The sequence below is a fragment of the Solea solea genome, chromosome 20 (assembly GCF_958295425.1).
Source record: "Solea solea chromosome 20, fSolSol10.1, whole genome shotgun sequence".
In the NCBI taxonomy this organism is placed as follows: Eukaryota; Metazoa; Chordata; class Actinopteri; order Pleuronectiformes; family Soleidae; genus Solea; species Solea solea.
In genome coordinates this window covers 22,989,938-23,012,100 of record NC_081153.1, presented here as the reverse complement: position 1 = coordinate 23,012,100, position 22,163 = coordinate 22,989,938, and the positions used below count along the sequence as shown (strand labels likewise).

General features: G+C 41.4%; 3 protein-coding genes across 4 annotated transcripts in view; 1 reads left to right on the top strand and 2 right to left on the bottom strand.

Moving 5' to 3' along the window:
* Window positions 1-7,548, bottom strand: part of hivep3a (HIVEP zinc finger 3a) — a 48,056-nt gene extending 40,508 nt beyond the window's left edge. For both annotated transcript variants that reach the window (XM_058618979.1, XM_058618980.1), the window contains exon 1: window positions 7,418-7,548. The gene's annotated coding sequence lies outside the window, so the exon portion shown is untranslated. The remainder of the gene's footprint in view (window positions 1-7,417) is intronic.
* Window positions 1-22,163, top strand: part of LOC131447300 (stathmin-like) — a 59,489-nt gene that overhangs the window by 6,108 nt on the left and 31,218 nt on the right. The gene's annotated exons all lie outside the window — the stretch shown is intronic.
* serinc2 (serine incorporator 2) lies at window positions 11,933-20,214 on the bottom strand. The gene is made up of 10 exons (XM_058618981.1): window positions 20,067-20,214; window positions 18,296-18,457; window positions 17,191-17,378; window positions 16,976-17,055; window positions 16,027-16,164; window positions 15,522-15,691; window positions 14,106-14,196; window positions 13,866-14,019; window positions 12,583-12,798; window positions 11,933-12,510 (listed from the first exon to the last, which is right to left on the bottom strand). Exons 1-10 carry the CDS (start codon window positions 20,103-20,105, stop codon window positions 12,372-12,374), a joined length of 1,377 nt encoding a protein of 458 aa, XP_058474964.1. The 5' UTR covers window positions 20,106-20,214; the 3' UTR covers window positions 11,933-12,371.

The window sequence follows — 22,163 nt, the reverse complement described above, 5'->3', positions numbered from 1 at the left end:
AGTGGATCTAAGGACAGAGGGTCTAAGGACAGTGGATCTAAGGACAGAGGGTCTAAGGACAGTGGATCTAAGGACAGAGGGTCTAAGGACAGTGGATCTAAGGTCAGAGGGTCTAAGGACAGTGGATCTAAGGACAGAGGGTCTAAGGACAGTGGAATTTAGGTCAGAGGGTCTAAGGACAGTGGATCTAAGGACCGAGGGTCTAAGGACAGTGGATCTAAGGACAGAGGGTCTAAGGACATGTTTGTCACTTGCTGCACAGACTGTAAAGCCCTTCAAGGCAAATTGTGTTTGTGATGTTGGGCTTTATAAATTTAATTAAATATTAAAATAAAATTATTAAAATAAATGACGATATCTAAACTCAATGCCGATATGTTGTCTGATGTGACAATATAGATATAACATATATATATATGTATATATATATATATTAGGGCTGTCAAACGATTAATTTTTTTAATCGCGATTAATCGCATTTTTTCCATAGTTAACTCGCGATTAATCTCTATATTAAAAATATAGTTAGAATCAAATAAACACAAAGAAAAAATGTCTTTTATCTTTAATTTCTTCTTTCAAATAAAAAAGTGCATTGTAGACCCACTTGACATTTCTATTTCAAAAACACAGCACATAAAATGCCACAGCAATGTGGTCTTAAAACTGAAGAGGTAGTAGACAACAAACGACAAACAGAACAGGGCCTAATGACAGTTAAATGAATGAAAAACTGCAGTCATTAGACACATCAGATTCAGAACTCTGAACTCTTAGCGCTAACTTTTCTCCTATTTATTAAACCAATTGCTAAGGCAGACCAGTCTGGTAACAGTGCTGCTACCGCTGTAGTTAACTTAGCTTCATCCAGTGTTCGACGACAACGACGACTCACACACTCAACCATAGAACTCTGATAGCCTGGACTGCACTGCGGTATGTTTGCTAGTAGGTGGTAGCTCAGACTGCTAGTACTTCGGTGATAGTGAAATTCTGTCGGACACAAGGCGCATATTACTTTTGTTTTGTCGACTGAGCCATCTTAAAGTTTTTTACAGTGAAACAAACCATTCAGAAGCCCGGGGGTATTTTTTTCCATGACCACGGTTTGAATAAAAGAAGTATTGCTCTCATTCTTCTTCTTCGTCTCTGCGGTTGGCAAACAACTTGAAGGTGCCTTACCGCCACCTGGCCTGGAGGTCCCACACTACAGTCTAGTAGAGGACAAACTGGGCCGCGATTAAACGCGATCAAAAAAAATTAACGCGTTAATTTTTTTAATTAATCGCATCGCGATTAACGCGTTAACTATGACAGCCCTAATATATATATATATATATATATACATACATTATATAATATATTGCCCAGCCCTAATACATACACACACATACACACAGGTGAGTGTGTCGTGTCATTAACAAGACGAGAGTTCATTTCCGCTCCAGTTGCTGGCAGAGAGGAAATTTGTTCACTTCCACTGAGGCTTTGACATTTGAGCTTGTGCCTCTGTGGCTGAGGGAAGTCCTTGTGATCGATGACTGGAGCTGTGTCTCTGTGTGTGTGTGTGTGTGTGTGTGTGTGTGTGTGTACCTCACATGTGTGAGTGCTGGTTACATGACACATCTTCACGTTTGGTGATGTATTGCAGTGAGAAGAGACGTGTTCATATTAGAGGATAATGCAAGTTCAGCATTATTCAGCATTATGTTGTGTAACTGCAGCAGGAAACGGTCATTTCCTTCTCCCTAATTAAAGTGCAGTGGGTGATTACAATTAATATTGTGATATCCTTCAGTGGCTTCTGTAGAGCATGAGGATGACTGTATTAGGACACGTTCATATTCACTGTCTCGTGGTTGTAGAACACCGTGTGCATTTTAAAGTCTGTTTATGGGATAGCTCAGGTCATTCGAGGTGTGGTTGATCAGCGAGGTGATCAATCGATCAATCAATTAGACTTAATTTATTTAGCACTTTTCATACAAATAGAAATTGTAGCACAACATCTCACTGTGAGCAACAGACACGGAAGGATATAAAACAATAATGAGATAAAAGTGTCAAGAATCACTATCATCAATGAGGCTTAGGGTCAAAAGGCAGGGGGCACTGAAAGACACAATCTATAATAAGATTAAAGTTTGAAAAGAAAAAAAAGACACATAATCCACTACAAATTTGACTCTATTTATGTGTCTAATTTGTTATAGATATGTAAAGACTTGTCCTCCATAAACACAAACCACTCTCAGGGTAAAGGTAAAGAAAAAGGATGAAAAGGCACGTAAATAAAAAGCAGTGGTCTTGTCGTTTTAGTGAACCATAGATTTGACTTTTACTTTTTTTACTTCACTTTATGAACAGTGTCCCACACATTCTCCCTTGGTAAACACATTTTCACTCCCCTCCCGTCACTTTATGATTCAGCGCGGCTCAGTGTGTATGTTTGCCTGGCACATTCTGTGCTGAGAGCCTGGAGGACTGATCGCAGCAACATCAGTGCCCTCACGCTTCACCTGCTACCAACGACACTGTAATAACTGACACTTGAGGGACAAAAGAACCAGCTGTATGAATGTCAAGGTTGTCCTCTCCAGCCTGACTGCCCTGCACTGCACAGTGGGACCTTTGACAGGGATCTCACACCAAAAAACAACGACCATCATGCATCCATGAAACACAGAGTCTCACTCTCAGAGAAAACACGGAGATCTTAGGAAATCTGCACCTGAGACACACGAGTTGCTGGTTGTTTGGTAACAAATGTAATCTGCAGGGATTAAGTGGTAAACAGACTCATTACAGACATTTAAATCACTACTCAAAACCCACCTGTTCAAAACTGCCTACACTTAATTGTCGTCTATTTTTTTTTTATTTTTTACGGCCTTTGTTTTGTTTTGTTTTGTCTCTGAGTGTCCAAATAAGCGCTACGATGTATTATCATTATTATTATTACAGAGTCCGTTTGTTAGTATGAAAAAAAAACAGATGAATTTAACTGCATAGCAAAGCCTATTTATTATTATTATTATTATTATTATTATTATTATTATTAATAATAATAATAATAACACTTTCCTCAGGCTCTCCTAGACTGTACCTGCTCTGTGGGCGGAGTTTAGGGCAGTGACGAGCGCTGTCGTTTCAAACTTTCTGTATGGAGTCTGCATGTTCTCCTCGTGTGTGTGTGTGTGTGTGTGTGTGTGTGTGTGTGTGTGTGTGTGTGTGTGTGTGTGTGTGTGTGTGTGGGTTTTCTACAAAAACATGAACATTAGGTTCATTTGAGCCGCGTGGATGAAATGCCAATATGACAGAGTGAATGGTTGGTTGACCCTGTGAGCAGCTCCGCCTCTGTGACCCTCAAGGGGAAGATTTTTGGAAATGGAAAATGGATGTTGGAAAGACATAATGAGAAGCTTGCTTGAAAGAATGCTGGTGTTTGCCTGTCGCTGGTGCTTTGGTGAAGCACTGACTCTCATTCATGTTCTAATAAAGCAAATGGAAAAGTTCCGACCCTCGCCAAAGAGAACGCAGTATTCCAGAACCACGCTGCAATATTTACATATTGCATTGTTCTCTTTTATTGTGTAATGTTCTTACATTGTACTTTGACTTCTTCTTCTGAATTCTCTATTAGTAGCTTGGCTGATGTGCACCCTCTGCTGACATAAAACTTAATTACACAGCATGTGAGGTCTGCAGAATTGACATCGATGATGAATCTTTTTAGAGCTGAACTGACTGAAGCAGAATCATTAACACACTTACAGAACAGCGCACCATCTTTCATAGCCTGGCGTCTTGCAGAGACATCAGCACAACCCCTGTCAAGGTTATTTTTTTTTCGCTTCAGACTTTAGGGAGGACCTGCAGCGCCACAGAAGACGCTGCATGCACACTAAATAGTATGCATCACAACTTAGAGCGTTATAATGTCTGGAAATGGTGAGCTAGCCTTTAAATGCGTTTATAGTGGCAGTAAAACAGACTGATTTATGATGCAACGAGGAATAGACTTGGTTTCATAAAGGCTGTGGTGAGCTATCAAAGAGTACACGAGGTCAATGTTTCCCTGACCGGCAATCCTACGCCAACAAATGACCGCCACTGCCTCTTCCTCATCATGGTTGAGTGATTGATGCGGCATCAGAGCGTGGATTGTTATGTCTCCTGTGCACATCCTTCCCGAGGTAAAGGACAACGGCAGAGCAGAGAAAAGCATCAAAACCACTGCAGACACAGACTCTAGCGTTTCTACGGGGCTTTGGGAGAAAACCGTGCGCCACACAAACCTAACGCTACAACAACTATGCAGTGAGACAGCCAGACACACAGACAGGCACTAATCATGTCCCTCGCTCTCTGGGTCACCACATGATCCACATGTTTGATTTATGCCACATATCCATCCCAATTAACTGGGGCAATGGGGATTTGCTCAGAGGTACCCCAGCCCTTAACCTGTCGGGATTTAAACTGGCAACCCTCCGTTTCCACATGGCCAAACATGATGAAAAGAAGCCGAGACAACACGGTCCTAACATCAGCTGAAACAACCAAAACCACCAGTCAGGATTTAATCAGCTCAATTCATTATTTACAATTATTGTCAAAGAAAACAGTCAATTAATAATTATATTTTACTTTCAAATTGCATAGAAAATGTCCGTGTACCAAAATTAAGCTGATAAAAATAATAAAGACATAATAAATTAAAATAGATAGATCATTTAAATATATATATTAAATATATATATATTATACATATATGTATATACACACATACAGTATACATACAGTATATGTATTAGCAACAGCAGCTAATAACAACTCTGCAACTCACCGTTCTTTTGCATTTAAGAAGCTGAAAAGACTTTTTATTCCTCAATAATGGATTCATCAAATCACCTGACCTGACGTCATCTTGGAATCCCATGTGGGTTGGTGAAGTTTCTTCAGACACAGTTTCAGTTTAAGATATCTCAAGATTATGTTGTAAACCACTCACTCCCTGCACCAAAGTCCACTGCTGAGCTCATTATGGTTTCTGAAATCCTGTGTACGACAACCTTAGACTGAAGCAGGTGTAGATTTGATTGGTAAATGGTTTTAAAGATGTGATCTGTCAGTACTTAACAAAACCTGAAGCTTCATAATCACACACACAATATCAATATCAAATAATATTAGGCTAAATATGGTTTAAATATCACTGCAATGCAAAAAACCAATCTACAATCTCAAGGACACCACGGTCACTGTGAACCTGTGTAGTATTCCAAACACTGTGTCCACATTCTATAGATATAAACAGATGAAATCCCATTAAAGTCATCTTTATTCCAGCACCCTTCACCACCAGACGCCCCTCCCTCACCCGACATGATCGCAGTGATGCTCCACTCTGTGCTCAGAATATATGATCTAACAACGACTCGCAGCGAGGACACGGAGGAGAAGACGCTCTGTTGTTCTGTGAGTGTTTTGCAGCAGCAGCAGCAGCAGCAGCAGCAGCAGCAGCAGCAGCAGCAGCAGCAGCCACAGCTGTCCTCAGATGCCCTCTAATCCAGGACTGCAGATCTGCTCGCTCACACACACACACACAGGTTCACACACAGGTTCACACAGCTATCCTTTTCAGGACTCTGCATTGACTCCCATTCCTTTTCTGACAGCCTAGCCAATGCCTCACCACAATTCAAACCTGAACCCTCAACTTGACCAGTTCCTCAGAAATAAGCTTCTGCCTCATTAGGACCAGGTTTTGGTTTTGACTACTGGTCCTGACAAGGTCAGCTATTTATGCCAGAAAGGTCCTAAAGAGGTAACAAATACAAGAACACACAGACTTACAGTAGTTATCATTTGAAAAATAAAACTAATCAGAAATCCACCGTCGACCAAATCAACACAGAAATCCAGTTTTAGTTTAAGTGACATTACGAGCGATTAAATACATAAACAAACAAGGCTGTTTCCCACGCATGATGTCATGTAGTGAGCAAAGGTAAGCAGCAGCAGCAGCAGCAGCAGCAGCAGCAGCAGCTTTCTGTTACATGTGTCCTGATACAAAAATATTACATTTAAACCCTGAACACGTGCCTGCAGACATGCATGGACTTAAAAACAACAAGATTTTCTGAATAACAAAGGTGCAGTTTTGCATTGAGCTTTTAAATCACTGATTCTCAGTGGGAACTTTTAGGAGACATGTGCATGACACAGGGAAAAACACACACACACATCATGACTAATGAAATATCTTCAGTATAGTGTGAGCTTGCACAATTCAAAATGATAATAAATATTAAAAATGTCAGATGCTGCATGACGCTCACACATGAGCAACAAAACCCTCTGCAGTGCTGTCTCTGACCCGGATCTGGAGTGAAGCAGCGTCTCTTCATCATTACACCACACACACACACACACACACACACACACACTTACACCACAAAGCTAACAATAACAAACAATAACACACAATAACACAGCCTCCACTACACGGCTGCTTCTGTTCCAGTATAGACTGCAAATAATTATTCTCATCTTTGATCAAGAAGAATTCATTGATTCATTGATTCATTGATTCATTGATCAGTTGCAAAATACATCAGAAAATGGTGTAAAGTGTCAACTCAGATATTTCCGTTGTGTTGAGAAACCAAAGTTTGGAGGAGCATTAGAGGTCAAACAACGTGTGTGTGTGTGTGTGTGTGTTTGTTCTATGGCCACTGCTGATGAAATATATGATTTAATAATGATAACAAATGAAAGTTGTTGTGTATTTGTGTCTGCACTAAAGAAGGCAAATGAAATAAAACATTCGTACTGAGCAACACCACATGATTCTGAGAACAACAATGTGTAAAATGACATCAAAGGAAATTAGATGATGATTAAATAATAATGAGGGTCAGATGTTGATGATCATAAAAAAACAATACAAAAATAAACTGCATACCCACTTAAACCCATTCAACAATTCTCAATCATTCCGTAATGTAATCGATGAACTGTTGCAGCCCGTGTTTGAGCCACAGTCCGTCTGCGTTCTGATGGAACACGTTTTCTACACGAGACACATTTGGTGCGTTTATTTTGAACCTTAATTCAACACATTTCCTGTGTCGTTCAATCCAAATGTGCGGAACTTGCCGCAGCTCACCGCCTCCTCCCGCAGCACAGACAATGAATGAAGGAGCTCATTTAAGGAAAGGTCGAGCTCAGCGGCAGCGGCAGCGGTGCAGGTAACACACAAGCAGCAGCAGCAGCGGCGGCAGCAGCAGCGGCAGCAGCAGCGGCGGCGGCAGCGGTCCGTAAACACACCACACACACACACACACACACACACGGAACAGCATTTCCCTCTCTGCTCTTGCTTAGCTTCGTTAGCTTCATTTTAACTTACCACTGTGCTCAAACAGCGTCTGGGAGACAAACGAAACCCGCCTGTAGACAATAAAAATCGCCTCTGTCACAGTGAGACAGAGCGACCGATGATAGCGTGTCCGTGGACGCGTCAGTGATGACAGAAGACAGCAGCTGTGGGCGGACGTTACCTGCAGGATGCTCAACTTCACTTCTCTGCGCTGCGGTCACCGCTTCACCAGCTACGTCAAGTCAGCACAGAGTCTCTCTCACGGACAGGAAATGCTCAAATGCGACTTTCACAATAAAAGCGGGTAGGCTAAAGGATATGGGATGCTGACAAAATAGCAGACGAGTTCAAACCTGAGAATGCGCAACTCGTGTCTTTGAGTCGTATTATTAACTTACATTTGGCATCGACTGATATTTTGACTGCAACTGTTTTAACGCTTGCTCTGTTTTACAAGTCATAGGTTACATTTTAGACCGGAAACACGGTATTGTTTACTTTTCGCTAGCTTGACAATGTCCTCGTCAGCACATACTGTTATTGAACAATACGCTACTAATTTATACCCTCAGATATATCATGGCTTAATATTTAAGATATAAGAACTGTTGATATTATGTTATTAAATAAGAAATAAAAAAACAAATCTTAATGTAATGTATATTTGTCAGTCAAGGTGAGACTGAGATTGTACAAATGAAACCAGTGTTTAAAATGGTTAATAATCAGGTTATTCGGTTTATACATTTATACATACTGTGGTGAACCCGGGAGTGCATTTTGTTTCTGTGTATTTTGTTTTTGTTTGTTTTTTTAAAATATGAAATTCAACAACAAACACAGATTAATGAATAAAATAGATACATTCCCACAGAATGAATGTCGGGTCCAGTGTTGTTCGGGACCAGACCCAGCCCTCCACCTCCTCAGCATCATGATATCATCATCATCATCATCATCATCATCATCATCATCATCATCATAAAGCAGTCAGCACCAGTCCCCGCTGCACTCAGTGATTATAATGATGTTGTGCCACAGCAGCATCACTCAAACACTGGTCTATTACTTTATTTACTTTATTACAGCTGCGATATTTCATGGCTTACATGGATGGTCATATATACATATATGAATATATTAGGTTTACTGTTATGGATCAGTGAGTAGATTCTGATCAAAATTGTGCCCATCACACAAAACATTCAGATTGATCTGCAAAAATAATATACCGTATAATATACACTAAAGTAGTATGAAGTAAGTAAGTAAGTTATATATATGTTATATATATATATATATATATGTAAACATGTCTTTGGAATGATTATGTCGTTTTTTTACACTTTAGACGCAGAAACGTGATCTCATTCTCAATCATGTGTTTTCAGGAGAAATGATCATCAATTATTCAACAAACATTTGATTGAATCATTTCTCAGTTTTAATATTGAGGTTTAATTCTGTAGAATACATAAAAAACCAGGAATAGAAAAGGTTAGGGCACAAACAATCAATGCATGGATTGATTATTAATCGAAGTAGTGTATTTCATGATTTCTTTCCTTCATATAACAAAGTCCTTTTAAACAAAATCATGAAGGTGCTGCCTGACCCAGATAGTGTGTGTAGTTTAATGAAGACTTCAGGGGCTGCACTTGAAAAGTGTGTTTTCTCACCTGCGTTGCCAGGTGTCTGAGCTCCGCTGGGAGGTTGCTGATGCTGCCGGCAGCTCCATGTTTGTTTTCACAGATGTCAGGCTCTGATTGGACGACATCAGCTGTCAATCACACTGGTGTCCACTCTATTGAAGAAGACCTGAAACTGAGAGCGTAAAGTCGTCATAGATCCAGTGAGAAGTAGAAGCTCATTTTCATGTCGACTGTTATTCAAACATTACACAACAAATGACCACTTCCTGCTTGGACTCACCCTGTTTTATGTTCTGATAAATATTTCCTTTAAGTTGCCCATTAAAATAGTAGTAAACTATATAAATGTAGATGAATAAATCAAGTAAAAATCATTAATTAAATAGGTTTGTTTTACTGTCTAATCAATTACATAAAATGAGAAGCACAACAAACTCTTGCATTCGCAGCAAGTGTTCACATGTTCTCTCTGTGTGTGTGAGTGTGGATGCTTGTGTGTCGCTGTGTCCCTTTGATGGTGTGACCCCGCCTCTCGCCCTATGTCAGCTGTGCAATTGTCAATTGTTTGTTTTTTATAGATTTACAAAATGAAACAGAAGAAAAATCCAACTCTGGGGTTTCCAAACGTTTTTTTAAGGAGTCCCAGTCACTAACTGAGAGTGAAACAGCTGTGTCGGAGGCTTTTTGATGTCACAGGTCAGACACAAGGTAGTTTCAGCTAGATTTAAAGCAGACTGGGGTTTCAAGGTCAGGCTTTCATACCTTTCAAATTCAAGGACTTTGCAGGACCAATTCCCTCGAATTCAAGGACCGAAAGTGCTAACAGCTTAAGATGGGAGAGCAACTTTGCCCACGGCACCCACTGTTATTGATTTGCAGCACGCTCTGCATCTGGACAAGTGATTGTCCCTGGGATCTTGGTCAAGGTCAGTCTTTGTAATTCTTTTTGGTGAGACAGAGATCTTGGAAAGTTCATTTCACAGGCTGACTCTCTCTCTCTCTCTCTCTCTCTCTCTCTCTCTTGCTTTATGTCACTCGCTCATTGTTCTGCATGGAATCTCATGTCGACAGTGGAGAGAGAGACAGTGGCCTGCGTCGGCCTCGTCTACTAGGGCATGACACAGTAGGTGGTGTTAATATAACACTTAGTGTGGCAGATTATGTCCCTTCTAAACTGGACAATGTCCAGCAGAGACATCATCTCCACACTGGCAGAAACCAGAAGTGTGCTCCGAGGTGATGACCATGAAAAGCATTCTGTGTTCAGTGTACGTTTTAGGACATCACACAACAAAAACCCCAGTTCTCAGTTCTCCGTTTAAACGCCTTCAGTTCCTTGAAGGCTGCTCCACAGATGTGCTGAACAGTGCAGTTTCCATACCAAACTGTGATGGCGCCAGTGAGACACTTTCCACTGTACCTCCGTGGTGACGTGCCAAAGTTGCAGGACCAATTTTCAGCATCTCTGAAACAATGTGCACAGGTTGACTGAAGAGGTCCAATAGATGATGGTCTGTGCTCTGTGGCTCATGAAAGCTGTCACCACGGACACAAGGCTCTGACTACACCCCACACAGAGTTTAACTTGGATTATTGTCACACATGTAGAATCCTCCTGGATCATTTCTTTATAACTTTATATATTCACAACTATTTAAAGTGAGGAAACTCACTCACTGTCTACTGCCTTAGACTCCACACGATGGTCAGCTGACATAGGGCGAAAGGCGGGGGGGTCACAGTCCATCACAGAGACACTCACCCCTGTGGTCCATGTTTTCGACTGTAGGAGGAAACCCACTCACACACAGGAACATGCTGTGGAGCATTTCATGGAATTGTATTATAGGTTTCACAAACACACACACATCAGCATCACATTGTCATAAGTATCAGGACTTTGTAAAGTAAATGGCTGCTTTCGTGGAGCAGGAAATAAATACTTGAACTGGTCGACTGCATCAGCGGCCATCACAGAGGTTTGTGGTTTCTTGACAAACAATCCGACTGATCATTAAGATTTTGGATCCAGAAGGAGTCGAGGTCTGGAGAGCACTGAAGAGACCCCTACGCCCAATGGCATATGGAGTCATATGATCAACGAGAGAAACCACAAAACCCCTCTGAATGGCCGCTGATGCAGTCGACCAGTTCAAGTATTTCCCGCTCCACAAAAGCAGCCATTTCCTCCAAGTCCGCCTGGTTCTTCTCTCGCTCTCCTCTTCTAAAACAACAGGTTAGAATATTACCACTTTCTTCTTGGAGTCTTTTTCCCTTAATGTGGCCCGAATACTCCGTCGTAGGTGTAATATAAATTAAAGGGACATTTCTGGGTTTGTTTTAAGGTATATTGAAGCAGCCTGAGACACGGAGGCTCATCCTCAGTGAAAACAGAGGTCTCAAACACACGCTCCATGCATCCCGACACTTACTATGACGTTGTAATGAATGGATTTGTTGTCATAAACACATCATTCATGTGAGCCATGTATGGTTATACCAGCTGTGACTGTGTGGGTCAGTGTGTGTACAGTACACAACCCTCATCCCCTAACAACACAAGCCTGGAATGAACATTGTCAAGTGTTGTGTTCAGGACTCCGGCTCATGCTCATCTAGTGACGGAGAAACGACCACATTCTCTACATTACTTATAATGTGTGTGTGTCTGTGTGTGTGTGTGTGTGTGTGTGTGTGTGTGTGTGTCCTGCAGCAGGGTATTCTGCATAGCAAATCCCATTTTGGCAGGATCATGTGACTCATGGAGAGAGGGGCAGTAGAAATCCCTGCTGACTGGACATGATGATATTTCTATAGAAAACAGAGCGATTCAAAATAATCCTGTGTGTACAAGAGCTCCACCTACTGGACAGAAGTACTGCCAACTCTGACCAAAGACAAATTGTGTACTTTATTTTATTGTAAAAAGAACAAAGGTTGGAGCAAAATAGAATAAAATGATATTGTTATCAAACGGCACCTGAGCAAATTTGTACATTAAAAAAAGTAGAAAAGGTCCATCTTGATGCAGGCAGCACTTAGTATGAACATGTATTAAAGACGGCATTGGCTTGGTCCTATAATGGCATGAAGTGCTCTCAATTCTAATATTTGTAACAGTGAAAGACGCTAAATCAACCTGTGATTAATTAAAGCTCAACATCAACATTTAGCTTCGAAGGCTTCAAGTCAGAAACAAAGCAAGACACCAGTTTGGCTTTCAACGTGTAAATGTGGAATTCTGAGCTCTTCCTCTATTCAATCAGAGCATTTTGAGGCTAAAGCTATTTCTCCTTCAAGGCGATAATAGCACGAGGCTATCGAACAATGTTTTAGCTGAAATCTCTGTTGGGAAGGACGAGCGGGGCCACCAGCGTCCACAGGTAGATGGCCAGGCCGAGCCAGCTGGAGCAGATCTTCACCCAGACGGCCGGCATGGCGGTCTGCATGGCCTGGAAGTCGGCCTCAGGCCTGGTGAAGCAGAAACAGTTGTTGGGCCGTCTCTTATTCAGGGGTTAGCCAGAAAAGAACTTAGATACTTACTGGTACCAGTTAGTGAGCGTCATCATGATGTAGAGAGAAGCCAGAAAGAGGCTGAAGTGGAAGAAAGAGTAACTGTACGTGACTCCGTCCTCTTCGTTGTCCACAGCCCGCCGGGCTCCGTCCTCCCCGGCGGGGGCCTCATAGTCGGAGGTCAGACCTTGGCCCTCCTCGGTCTGCATCAGCTTGTTCACCTGGGTGTTGTTGGAGGAGCGGATACTGTGGAGGAATTGAACAGATCACTGAAGGCTAGTTTTGTTATTCACACACATTCATACACATGTCTATCACAGCTATTCATTCCACACTGTATCAGAGCCTGTATCTGTTTCATGACTTATTTATTCTGGTAATGTTGTGTCTTTGTTTCTGCTAATATAACACCACTTTTGTTATATTGTGACTATTCCCCATTATGATTTTGTTGTGGAAGGATCGCAACTTTATTCTTGTCGTCAAGTCGTAATATGACGAGAGCAAAGTCGTAACGTGACGAGAGCAAAGTCGTAACGTGACGAGAGCAAAGTCGTAACGTGACGAGAGCAAAGTCGTAATGTGACGAGAGCAAAGTCCTAACGTGACGAGAGCAAAGTCGTAACATGACGAGAGCAAAGTCCTAACGTGACGAGAGCAAAGTCGTAACGTGACGAGAGCAAAGTCGTAACATGACGAGTAAAAAGTCGTAACATGACGAGTAAAAAGTCGTAACATGACGAGAGCGGAGTCGTAAACATGACGAGAGCAAAGTCGTAACATGACGAGAGCAAAGTCGTAACATGACGAGAGCTAAGTCGTAAAATGACGAATAAAAAGTCGTAACATGACGAGAGCGAAGTCGTAAACATGACGAGAGCAAAGTCGTAACATGACGAGTAAAAAGTCGTAACATGACGAGTAAAAAGTCGTAACATGACGAGTAAAAAGTCGTAACATGACGAGAGCGAAGTCGTAAACATGACGAGAGCAAAGTCGTAACATGACGAGTAAAAAGTCGTAACATGACGAGTAAAAAGTCGTAACATGACGAGAGCGAAGTCGTAAACATGACGAGAGCAAAGTCGTAACATGACGAGTAAAGAGTCGTAACATGACGAGTAAAAAGTCGTAACATGACGAGAGCGAAGTTGCTATAAAATCATAATATTTCAGAGCAAATCTTTGGATAATTAAGATTTTGGATCCAGAAGGAATGGAAGAGCCACACTGGCATGTAGACCCGCGGAGCCGCAACCTTCCAGGTGGAAGACGACTTGCATCATTCCCTCTCTGTGGTGAGGACAGAATACCTGGCATAGAGAGTACAGCACAGGAAGAGGACCAATCCCACAATGCTTTGTGCATCCCACCACTGGATGTCCGGATGGGGGACCACTGGTCCAGGTGGTGGAGTTGGACTGTTGGGCTGCACCAGGCTCAACAGGCTGGGGTTACACTGTCGGTCTGAAGTCAGAGAAAGACACAAATGACAAATGACAGAGAAGCTCTTACTTCTAACTACGATTAGTGGAAACTGCGGTGGAACTCACTGGGGTTGTTGGTCATGCCTGACCAGGTCACATACATGGTGTAGAGGGAGATGAGGGAGGCCTGGAGCAGACCTGAGCTGGGCTGAGCCTCCTGCAGACAGGAAATCACAGGAAACTCAAAGTTGCATCATCTTTCAATTACATTTTGTTTTTAGTTCAAGTGTCAGGTAATTAAAGAGTTTAACCTGTGACCTCTGCAACTACAGTCGGTTTACACAGTAAAATCCACAAAGGCACAAAGTCCACTGGATTTATAACTCGGTGTGATTTACCTTAAACTGGAAATCACACCAATGCGATTTAAACAAAAAAGTATGTGAATAATTAGATTGACAATGAAATGAATCGTCAACTATTTAGATAATCTAGTCGATCGGTTTGAATATTTTTAAATATTTAAAACAAGTCTATGCTTGCTTTTCTTGATTGTTTACTTTATACAACAAAGAAATCATTCAAACTGAAAACATCTGAGAACATCATTATTTCAAAAAAACAAGTAAATAATCAATAGATCAATCGATTATGATGATGAAAATGATGTTTGATTGTGTTTCCCAACCCTGGTCCTCAGGGAACACCTGAGAACACCTCAGATCAACAGCTCGTCACCCTGCTCTGCAGAAGCCTGATAACGAGCTGTTGATCTGAGGTGTTCTCAGGTGTTCCCTGAGGACCAGGGTTGGGAGACACTGGACTCTAATTCACCACTAAATATTCTGGGTAGCGTGTGACTTCAGACACTGACGGTAGAACATCTCTGCATCTGTGGCTTTGACAGTTTACCAGATAAAGTCCAGCTGGCTTGTTGATGCCAGGGAGCAGCATCCACTGTATATTGCTGTGGAGTCACAGTGGTTCACTGCATCATAAACCCATGTGACTTTAACTTATTCCCTCGACAGGTTCTGTTAGCGAGCTAGTACGTGGCTATGTTGGAGGAAAACTTTGGTCAGTGAGTGTCTGCAACCTGCTGCCACAATAACGGCAGAACACACAAATCATTTGTTGGATTTGACACATTACAAGTCATCGAAAGTTAAGTGTCTGTCCTTGCACAGGATTCACAGTTTACTCAACCCTGAATCTGTGAAGACTGTGTTTCACTCACTTATCACTCAACACGGTGTGAAGGACACAGACATAAATGCAACACGAGAAGGCGACAACACTCTGACACTAACGGAGGCTGGACTGACTTTTGCTGCAGTTGCTTTTATAATTTTAGTTTAGTTCCTCAATGTGTGAATGAAAGCCTTAATTTACCTGAATAACTTTATTAAATGTTTAGTTCATTTACAGTTAGAAAACTGTGAATCAATAATCAATATACCTTCGGGTTAGGGTTAGGGTTTCTGGAGAATGTCCAGCCTTCAGGTTATCACATAGCTTCAGCATGTCATACGTCTCCTTTACCTGAACTGTGGGGAGAATTGACACGACGGACACGACGATACAGAATATGAGGTTGAGGCTGATGACGACCTTGTGCTCGGTGCAGTCGTCAGGTTTGGTGTAAAACACGTAGAAGAGCACGACAGCGGTGAAAGCCAGAGCGTAGAAGACGAGGGTGAAAGACAGCAGAGCTACAGGAGAGAGAGCGACAACATCGTTACACAGATATGCAGCAGGGTGGTGACCATGTTGTTGAGGGTTTGATGACAGCAGCAGTTGTAATAACTAGCTGCTGTATAATCGGTCAAAGACAGTGGCTAATTTATAACTTATAATGTGCAAACCTTACAAAAAGCATGATTATTCATGAATTTAAAAAGGGAGTGAATTAATAAAACAACATACAAATGTATTTTGAACCTTATTGGCTGCCAGTCATTTTCAACGCATATAGCCGTCAACGTCAGCCAATGAGTAAAGGTGTAAAGGTTTGTTGGATTACAAGGAGAGTGTGTTCACTTTCTACCTGCTAACCAGCACTTGCGGTTTCCATTCTCGGCCCTCTCCAGCCAAGACTGATTCCAGGAATGAGCGAAGTCCACGAGCAGGATGAGCTGGATGATGATGAAGAAGAAGGAGCCCACCACGCCGAAGTAATACCACACTGAGACAAGACAAGAAAACATCCACGAGGAATCTCTTTCATGTCATTCTGAGCTGTGAAACCACTACAGATGGTCCAGACCATGGTCCAGGCCTGGTCTTAAAGGACACATGTCCCCCCTCTGTTCATCAGCTCCACTGGCTTCCCTTAGAATCACTGATGCTAGCCTACAAGGTGCTCCACAGGTCTGCTCCCACCATCACCCGGCACAAGACGATCCAGACTCTTCTCATGTATCGTTCCACGCTGGTGGAATGACCAGAACAGTGGCGTCCCGGCCTATCTTCAAGAAGCTCCTGAAAACCCAGCTCTTCTGAGAGCGTCTTCTGTCCTAGCACTTACCCGACCTCGGCACTCTCACCCTCCATCAGTCCACTGGTCCTATCGAGTGGAGTTCTTTCCAAGACTTGTTCTATGCAGCTTATTCCTCTCTTTTGCTAAGTTGCTTTGGATAAAATGCTAATTGCTAAATGCTTAAATGGAAATGTTACCCTGACACTCATTAGTTGCCATGGTTACTGCTTATCTATTGTATCTTACTGTATTTGCACATTTGTGTTGCTGCCTCTGTGCACCCACAGACAGAGCAAGTGAGTGACACATGGCAGTTGTTGAAATGGGCTCATATGGTGGACAGTGGCTAGCTGTCGCCGCCAACTTAGCAAAGCTTTTCTCTGGGTCACTTATAATATTGTCATTGTACTTTTATTCGTTTTTGCATTTGTATATTCTGCTTATTTTATATTATTATTTCATAATGTAGAACAGTCGGCTCCCAACCCCACGCTTGAATCAAGTCAAATGGACAGACCTGTAGTGAAGGTGCCATCTGGAATGAAGAAAGCTCCCACTGTTATGCCGACCAGCAACAGGAATTTAAAGAACCAGAACCTGGGTAGAAAAAAGGAGTTAGGTTATTCTCGGTAACCTGGATGCTGCCAATCTGTCAACAGGGAACATAGTCTTAAAACGCAGTGCCCTCGTTTGGCCACTGGAGTGCAGCATGGTCTACAGAGCTGAACGAACCCGTTCTGGACGGCAGCTCGAGGGTCCTTGCTGCTGCGCACTCGGATCATGATGATGGAGAAGAGGAAGAAGAAGCAGGCCATGGCGAAACACATGCGGTACACAGACTTGTAGCCCACAACGACGTCACAGTTCACTTTGTTCTCGATGCCAGGTAGAGCCATCCCGCCGACACAGAATCCTGGAATCTGATCATGTGAAACACAGGGTTGAACAGCTGTCACGGCATGAGGGGGAAATGCTCTATTATATCACTGTTGCTGGGTTACAGTTCACTTAGGAAAGCTATTTGAAATGATTTGCATAGCTTTACTGAAACTAAGGCTGACGTGTGGATTCAGGAAGCTTTAATTGAGCATCATGAGGTGATTTATCATTAATTCCAGGATCATATGTCTGTCTCTAACAGGCTTTACACTCGGCAGGTGACTTCCCCACCAGTGAGTGCACAACGAGCCACTTCCACTCGTCTCACACGGAGATATTACAAGAGACAGAAGCTGCCCAACCCTCCTTTGATCTGCTGCAAACAACTAATATCTTTTATTACAATATAGAGTAGTTCATGGTAAATGTGTAACACTTTTATAGTCTTGACGACCACTCAAAGCTACTTTCACAGGTTAAGTGCTTTGCCCATGAGCACGTTGACTAGCAGAGCTTGGAATCGAACCAATAAAGTTCGAGTTGAAAGACGACTCGCTCTACAACTTAACTGATGTCATTAGCACTGATAATACTATTATCAGTTATTTAAGATTTTTAAGCCATTTAAAGAGATTGTGACCCACATGCTAATATAGTAAATCGTAACATGATCATTTACAGCCATATCTGTTTGGGTAAATTCATTAAAACGTCATTTTTATCTAAAACATTTCCAAATTAAAAGGTTTCTGTGGGGAGACGCAAAAAAATATGCCCCATGACCCATCTGTTGACCCCGACCCAGTCCTGGGAAACCACTGATCCAACATCTAAAACCATCACACATTTATAAAACAACATTCTAGATGGATTTGATAATATTCAATAAATATTAGCGTTGAATATTCAAGTAGCATTTCTGGTAAAAAATGCCCATCTCTGATTTGAACTAAACTACCTTTTTGAGATGTTCTTCCATGCCGGGGAGAATCATAATAACAGACACCAGAGTCCCGAGCAGCAGCAGGAAGGAGAAGGCCAGGCGGCTTATGGTGGAGTTGTATGTTGAAGGGCAACATGATGAGAGAAGGCAGGAGGCTGAGCCGCACAAACAGGACGCCTACAGAGAGGAAAGAAGAGGAAAGTAATTAGCATGGCACACGTAGAGATCCATATTTGATGAAACTCCCGGCCAGGACTCAGGGATGTGGAATAATCAGAGTTAGTCTTGCAGCAACTGTGGGTGTGGAAAACAAACACGCAAGGACTGTCTGCTGTCAGGGCAACCATCTTCCTCCTTCATCACGCTGCTTCCAGATAAATGATGATTCACAGTGGTTTTAGAGCTGCCAATGAAATCACAGAGGATTCCTGTAAGATCTGTGCAGGAGGCACTGAGATCAGCCTTCACAACAAACACCTGATGAGACAATTCAAGAGTCCCTCATTCTGCAAAACATCAAAGATGCAGAGCAGAACACATTTTGAGCTTTAGATTCCAAAAAATGGTGATGACACCTAAACCCTCAAAAGCTTATTTTGGTAAATACAAAAAAAATGATGCTATCTGATGTATTACACATGTATTACACATGTATTACACATGTATTACACATCGCACAGAAGAATCCAATTCAGACTGGCAGAAAAAAACCTACACATATCTAAAGCTGCTTTCAGGCGTAAAATAAAAAGTGCCTGCAAAAGTCCCTCAGAACATTCTCTTGTAAGCTCTCGTGTCAAATGTCCAGTTAATGTCCGTGTGAGTTTATGTGAGTGGAGACGGCAGGAGTCACCAGTCCATTACAGGCCTATCAGACCTGGTCTATGGTACAAGCTGTTTCTAATGATTTGTCAGAAATAGAGCAGTCAGCTGTGTTTTTCATAACAGTGTAATTGTAACACTAATACAACAATAGTTGTGCATATGTTTATCATACCATAAGCCTCCTCTAGCATCCTGTGCTGATACAGATTCCGTCAGCACGTTTACACACATGAATGGCAGTTCCAGAGAAAGTCCACGCCTAGTTCTCTGGACATGATTTGGAGTTCATGTGTGAAAAGCTGGCATCATCTCATACTTGTTGCTTCATGTCAAAACAAACTTCCAGTTTCAACACACATGTCAGGTAAGGCTTTGTCTGTTAGGCCACTATTGTGTTGTGTTTTGGTAATGTAATAAATAATATAACATCCATGCTTGGATTCAAGACAATTCTCATGTTCTTTTAATCTGTCAACTATGGCCTTTAAAATGTCACAAAGCAGTTAAAAATACTAATTTGTGTTTTCTTCAGCATTGATGACAGTGATATTTAAACAGTTATGTAGCTGATTTACGTTCATTCACAATTTAGATTGATTATTTTCAAATAAGTAAAACATTCCAAACTGTGACGTTAGTTAAAAGGGAGGTGACGTAATCCCGGAAGAGTTAAGCCGGAAGTAGCGCCTTCCTGAAAAACAACTCGCAGAACACGAACGCCTTTAAAATAACAGTTTAAATACAAGTTTAAAACGTCACACAAAGCGTCTTACAACAGTCACTCGTTAAGAAAACGTGTTTCTACTTTCACATGAACAAACTTGCTTTAAGTCATAAAAATAGAGGGTTTCTTTACACGTCGACGTCATGTCGGGTTAGGGTTAGCATCACCAAGTTCCTTCACCCAGAAGTTGTGAGAAATGACATCGTTATGTGTTGTGTTATAAAAGTGTAGACTCACGCAGCTGGCGAGAGATCCCAGAGCCAAACAAGCACCCATGTTTGCTTTTGGAGTTCAGGAAGTCAAACAAAGACGACGGGAAATCACCCAAAATAGAAGCGGGAATCCGGTCTTGACCTTCAAAATAAAAGACTTAAACAGGACCGTGTCGGTTTGTTTATTTCAATTGGATTGACGCAACAGTGTTGCTGTTAATGTTATTGTAAATGTTTAGAATCATCAAAGGACCAATTTATTATATCATTAAGCCTGTTTAGGGTGTGACATAATGTACAACAAGCTACAACAAGTGAACTAATATTACATTAATATTATTAGTTTGCCTCTGTAATAACAGGAATGATTGTAAAGGAGTCTGCACTTCCTTTGAAAAACAACACGCCACAGTTCTACAGTTGCATCTTTATTTCCTGTCAAGCAAGAACAAGGTTTTAAACCAAACTGTCCACAGGCCTGAGGACAATGTTTGGATAAGGTGCACCCCTTACTAAAAATACAGTGGTACAATCCTTTGAGCAGCAGCAGCAGCACCAGCAGCAGTAGCAGCAGCAAGAAACAATGAGAAAGGGATTAGGTGAGAATCACACAGGAAACTGCACTGAGGGGACTTCAAAATAAAATACCAACGCAAGAAGATTAAGGAGCCTCGGTTACAGGAGACTACGGTATGTAATAGTTAGTTAGGGTTAGGGGAGTTATTTTCATTTGGCAGAAATTGAAGCTATTTAGGGTTAGGGTAACCAGGGCCAATTTATTTAAGTGTACAATCACTTTATTGAATGAATTGGCTACGTAGGTTTTCGACAGACAGGGAAGGGAAGAGTGAGTTGAGTTAATAGCAATAATTGTTGCCAAATTTAACACACTTTAACTTAGAAGAAGAAGAATATGGCAATGTATTCAATTCACAGCACCTGATTATCTATTTGGTTTAGATAGTATCCCCTGTTAACCACTGCTGTTTTATATTGAACTTTTTTTAATCTATTAATTATGAAGCTATTCATTTCTTACCCAGGATGTGTAATAAGTATTATTATGATTCTTCGTACTATTAGCATGATTATTATTGTTATATTAGTCCTTAAAAAAAGTAATAATATTACTTACTACCTATTCCTTGTATCAAAAACAATCAATGCATCACTCCTAATTTTACTACATTGATTAGTACAATCCAAAAGAGATATGCTACAAGTTTCTTTTGGAATTGAAACTAAATTAGCAACTGGACTGAAAACAGTGTAGCCTCTCAATGCAAAACAAAGAAGAAGCATGAAGTGTTTTCTGCACGTTGCTTACGATGTTACAGGTGTAGCGGGGGCCACAGTTAATGCTGCTCACTAACTGTAATAATTGCTCTTGCTGTGTTTCATTTACATCCGACTTTTGGAACTGCTAGTGAAGTCACAAATGCAACATGGGCTCAAACAGGCTAGCCACTGTTAGCAATACCAGTCGTCTCTCTTGACAACAACAAATATGCTGCGTTCCATTTACATCATAAATCAGAATTAGGGGAGACATCACCGTGTTCCAGCTGAGAACTCAGAAATGCAAAGTTTTTTGGGCTAGCCATTGGTAGCAGTTGTTAGCAATAGCACTCATTAACAATGCTCTACATGACACAACCAGGGAGGCACAATAACTGATTCCAGTATATATGCGTTTTTCTCTGGGTGATTTGAACATAATAAGGTATGATAGTCCCTTATTTGTCCTGCAGTGGGGAAATTTACTTTGTTACAGCAGCACAGACAGTAAAGATAAAGATAATTAATAATAAACATGCATTAACAACAAATGTACAATATGTAAAGATATTAAGGCTGTAAAAAATGAGTTAAAATAGAATGTCGAATGTACATTATAGACATGATCATTTGCCTACATGTGTCACAGCAGGTGTAGATATACATTTGCTTCATTGAGCAAATGAATACAGGTATAATAATATAAATATAATATAATATAATATAATAATAGTTGTGGAGGGCAAGGAGGTATGTGTTGGCAGATCTTTATAATACATTTTAAAGACAATATCTGCCAGTGCTGATATTATTGTACATCCCGAAACACAAGCAGTGTAGCAAC

Coding starts and splice junctions, on each gene's coding strand:
- serinc2 (XM_058618981.1), bottom strand. CDS start 20,105: ATGGGTGCTTGTTTGGCTCTGGGATCTCTCGCCAGCTGC. Junction 18,458..20,066: donor TGGGATCTCTCGCCAGCTGC/GTGAGTCTACAC, acceptor TCCTCTCTGTAG/GCGTCCTGTTTGTGCGGCTC. Junction 15,692..16,026: donor CCGCAAGTGCTGGTTAGCAG/GTAGAAAGTGAA, acceptor TCTCTCCTGTAG/CTCTGCTGTCTTTCACCCTC.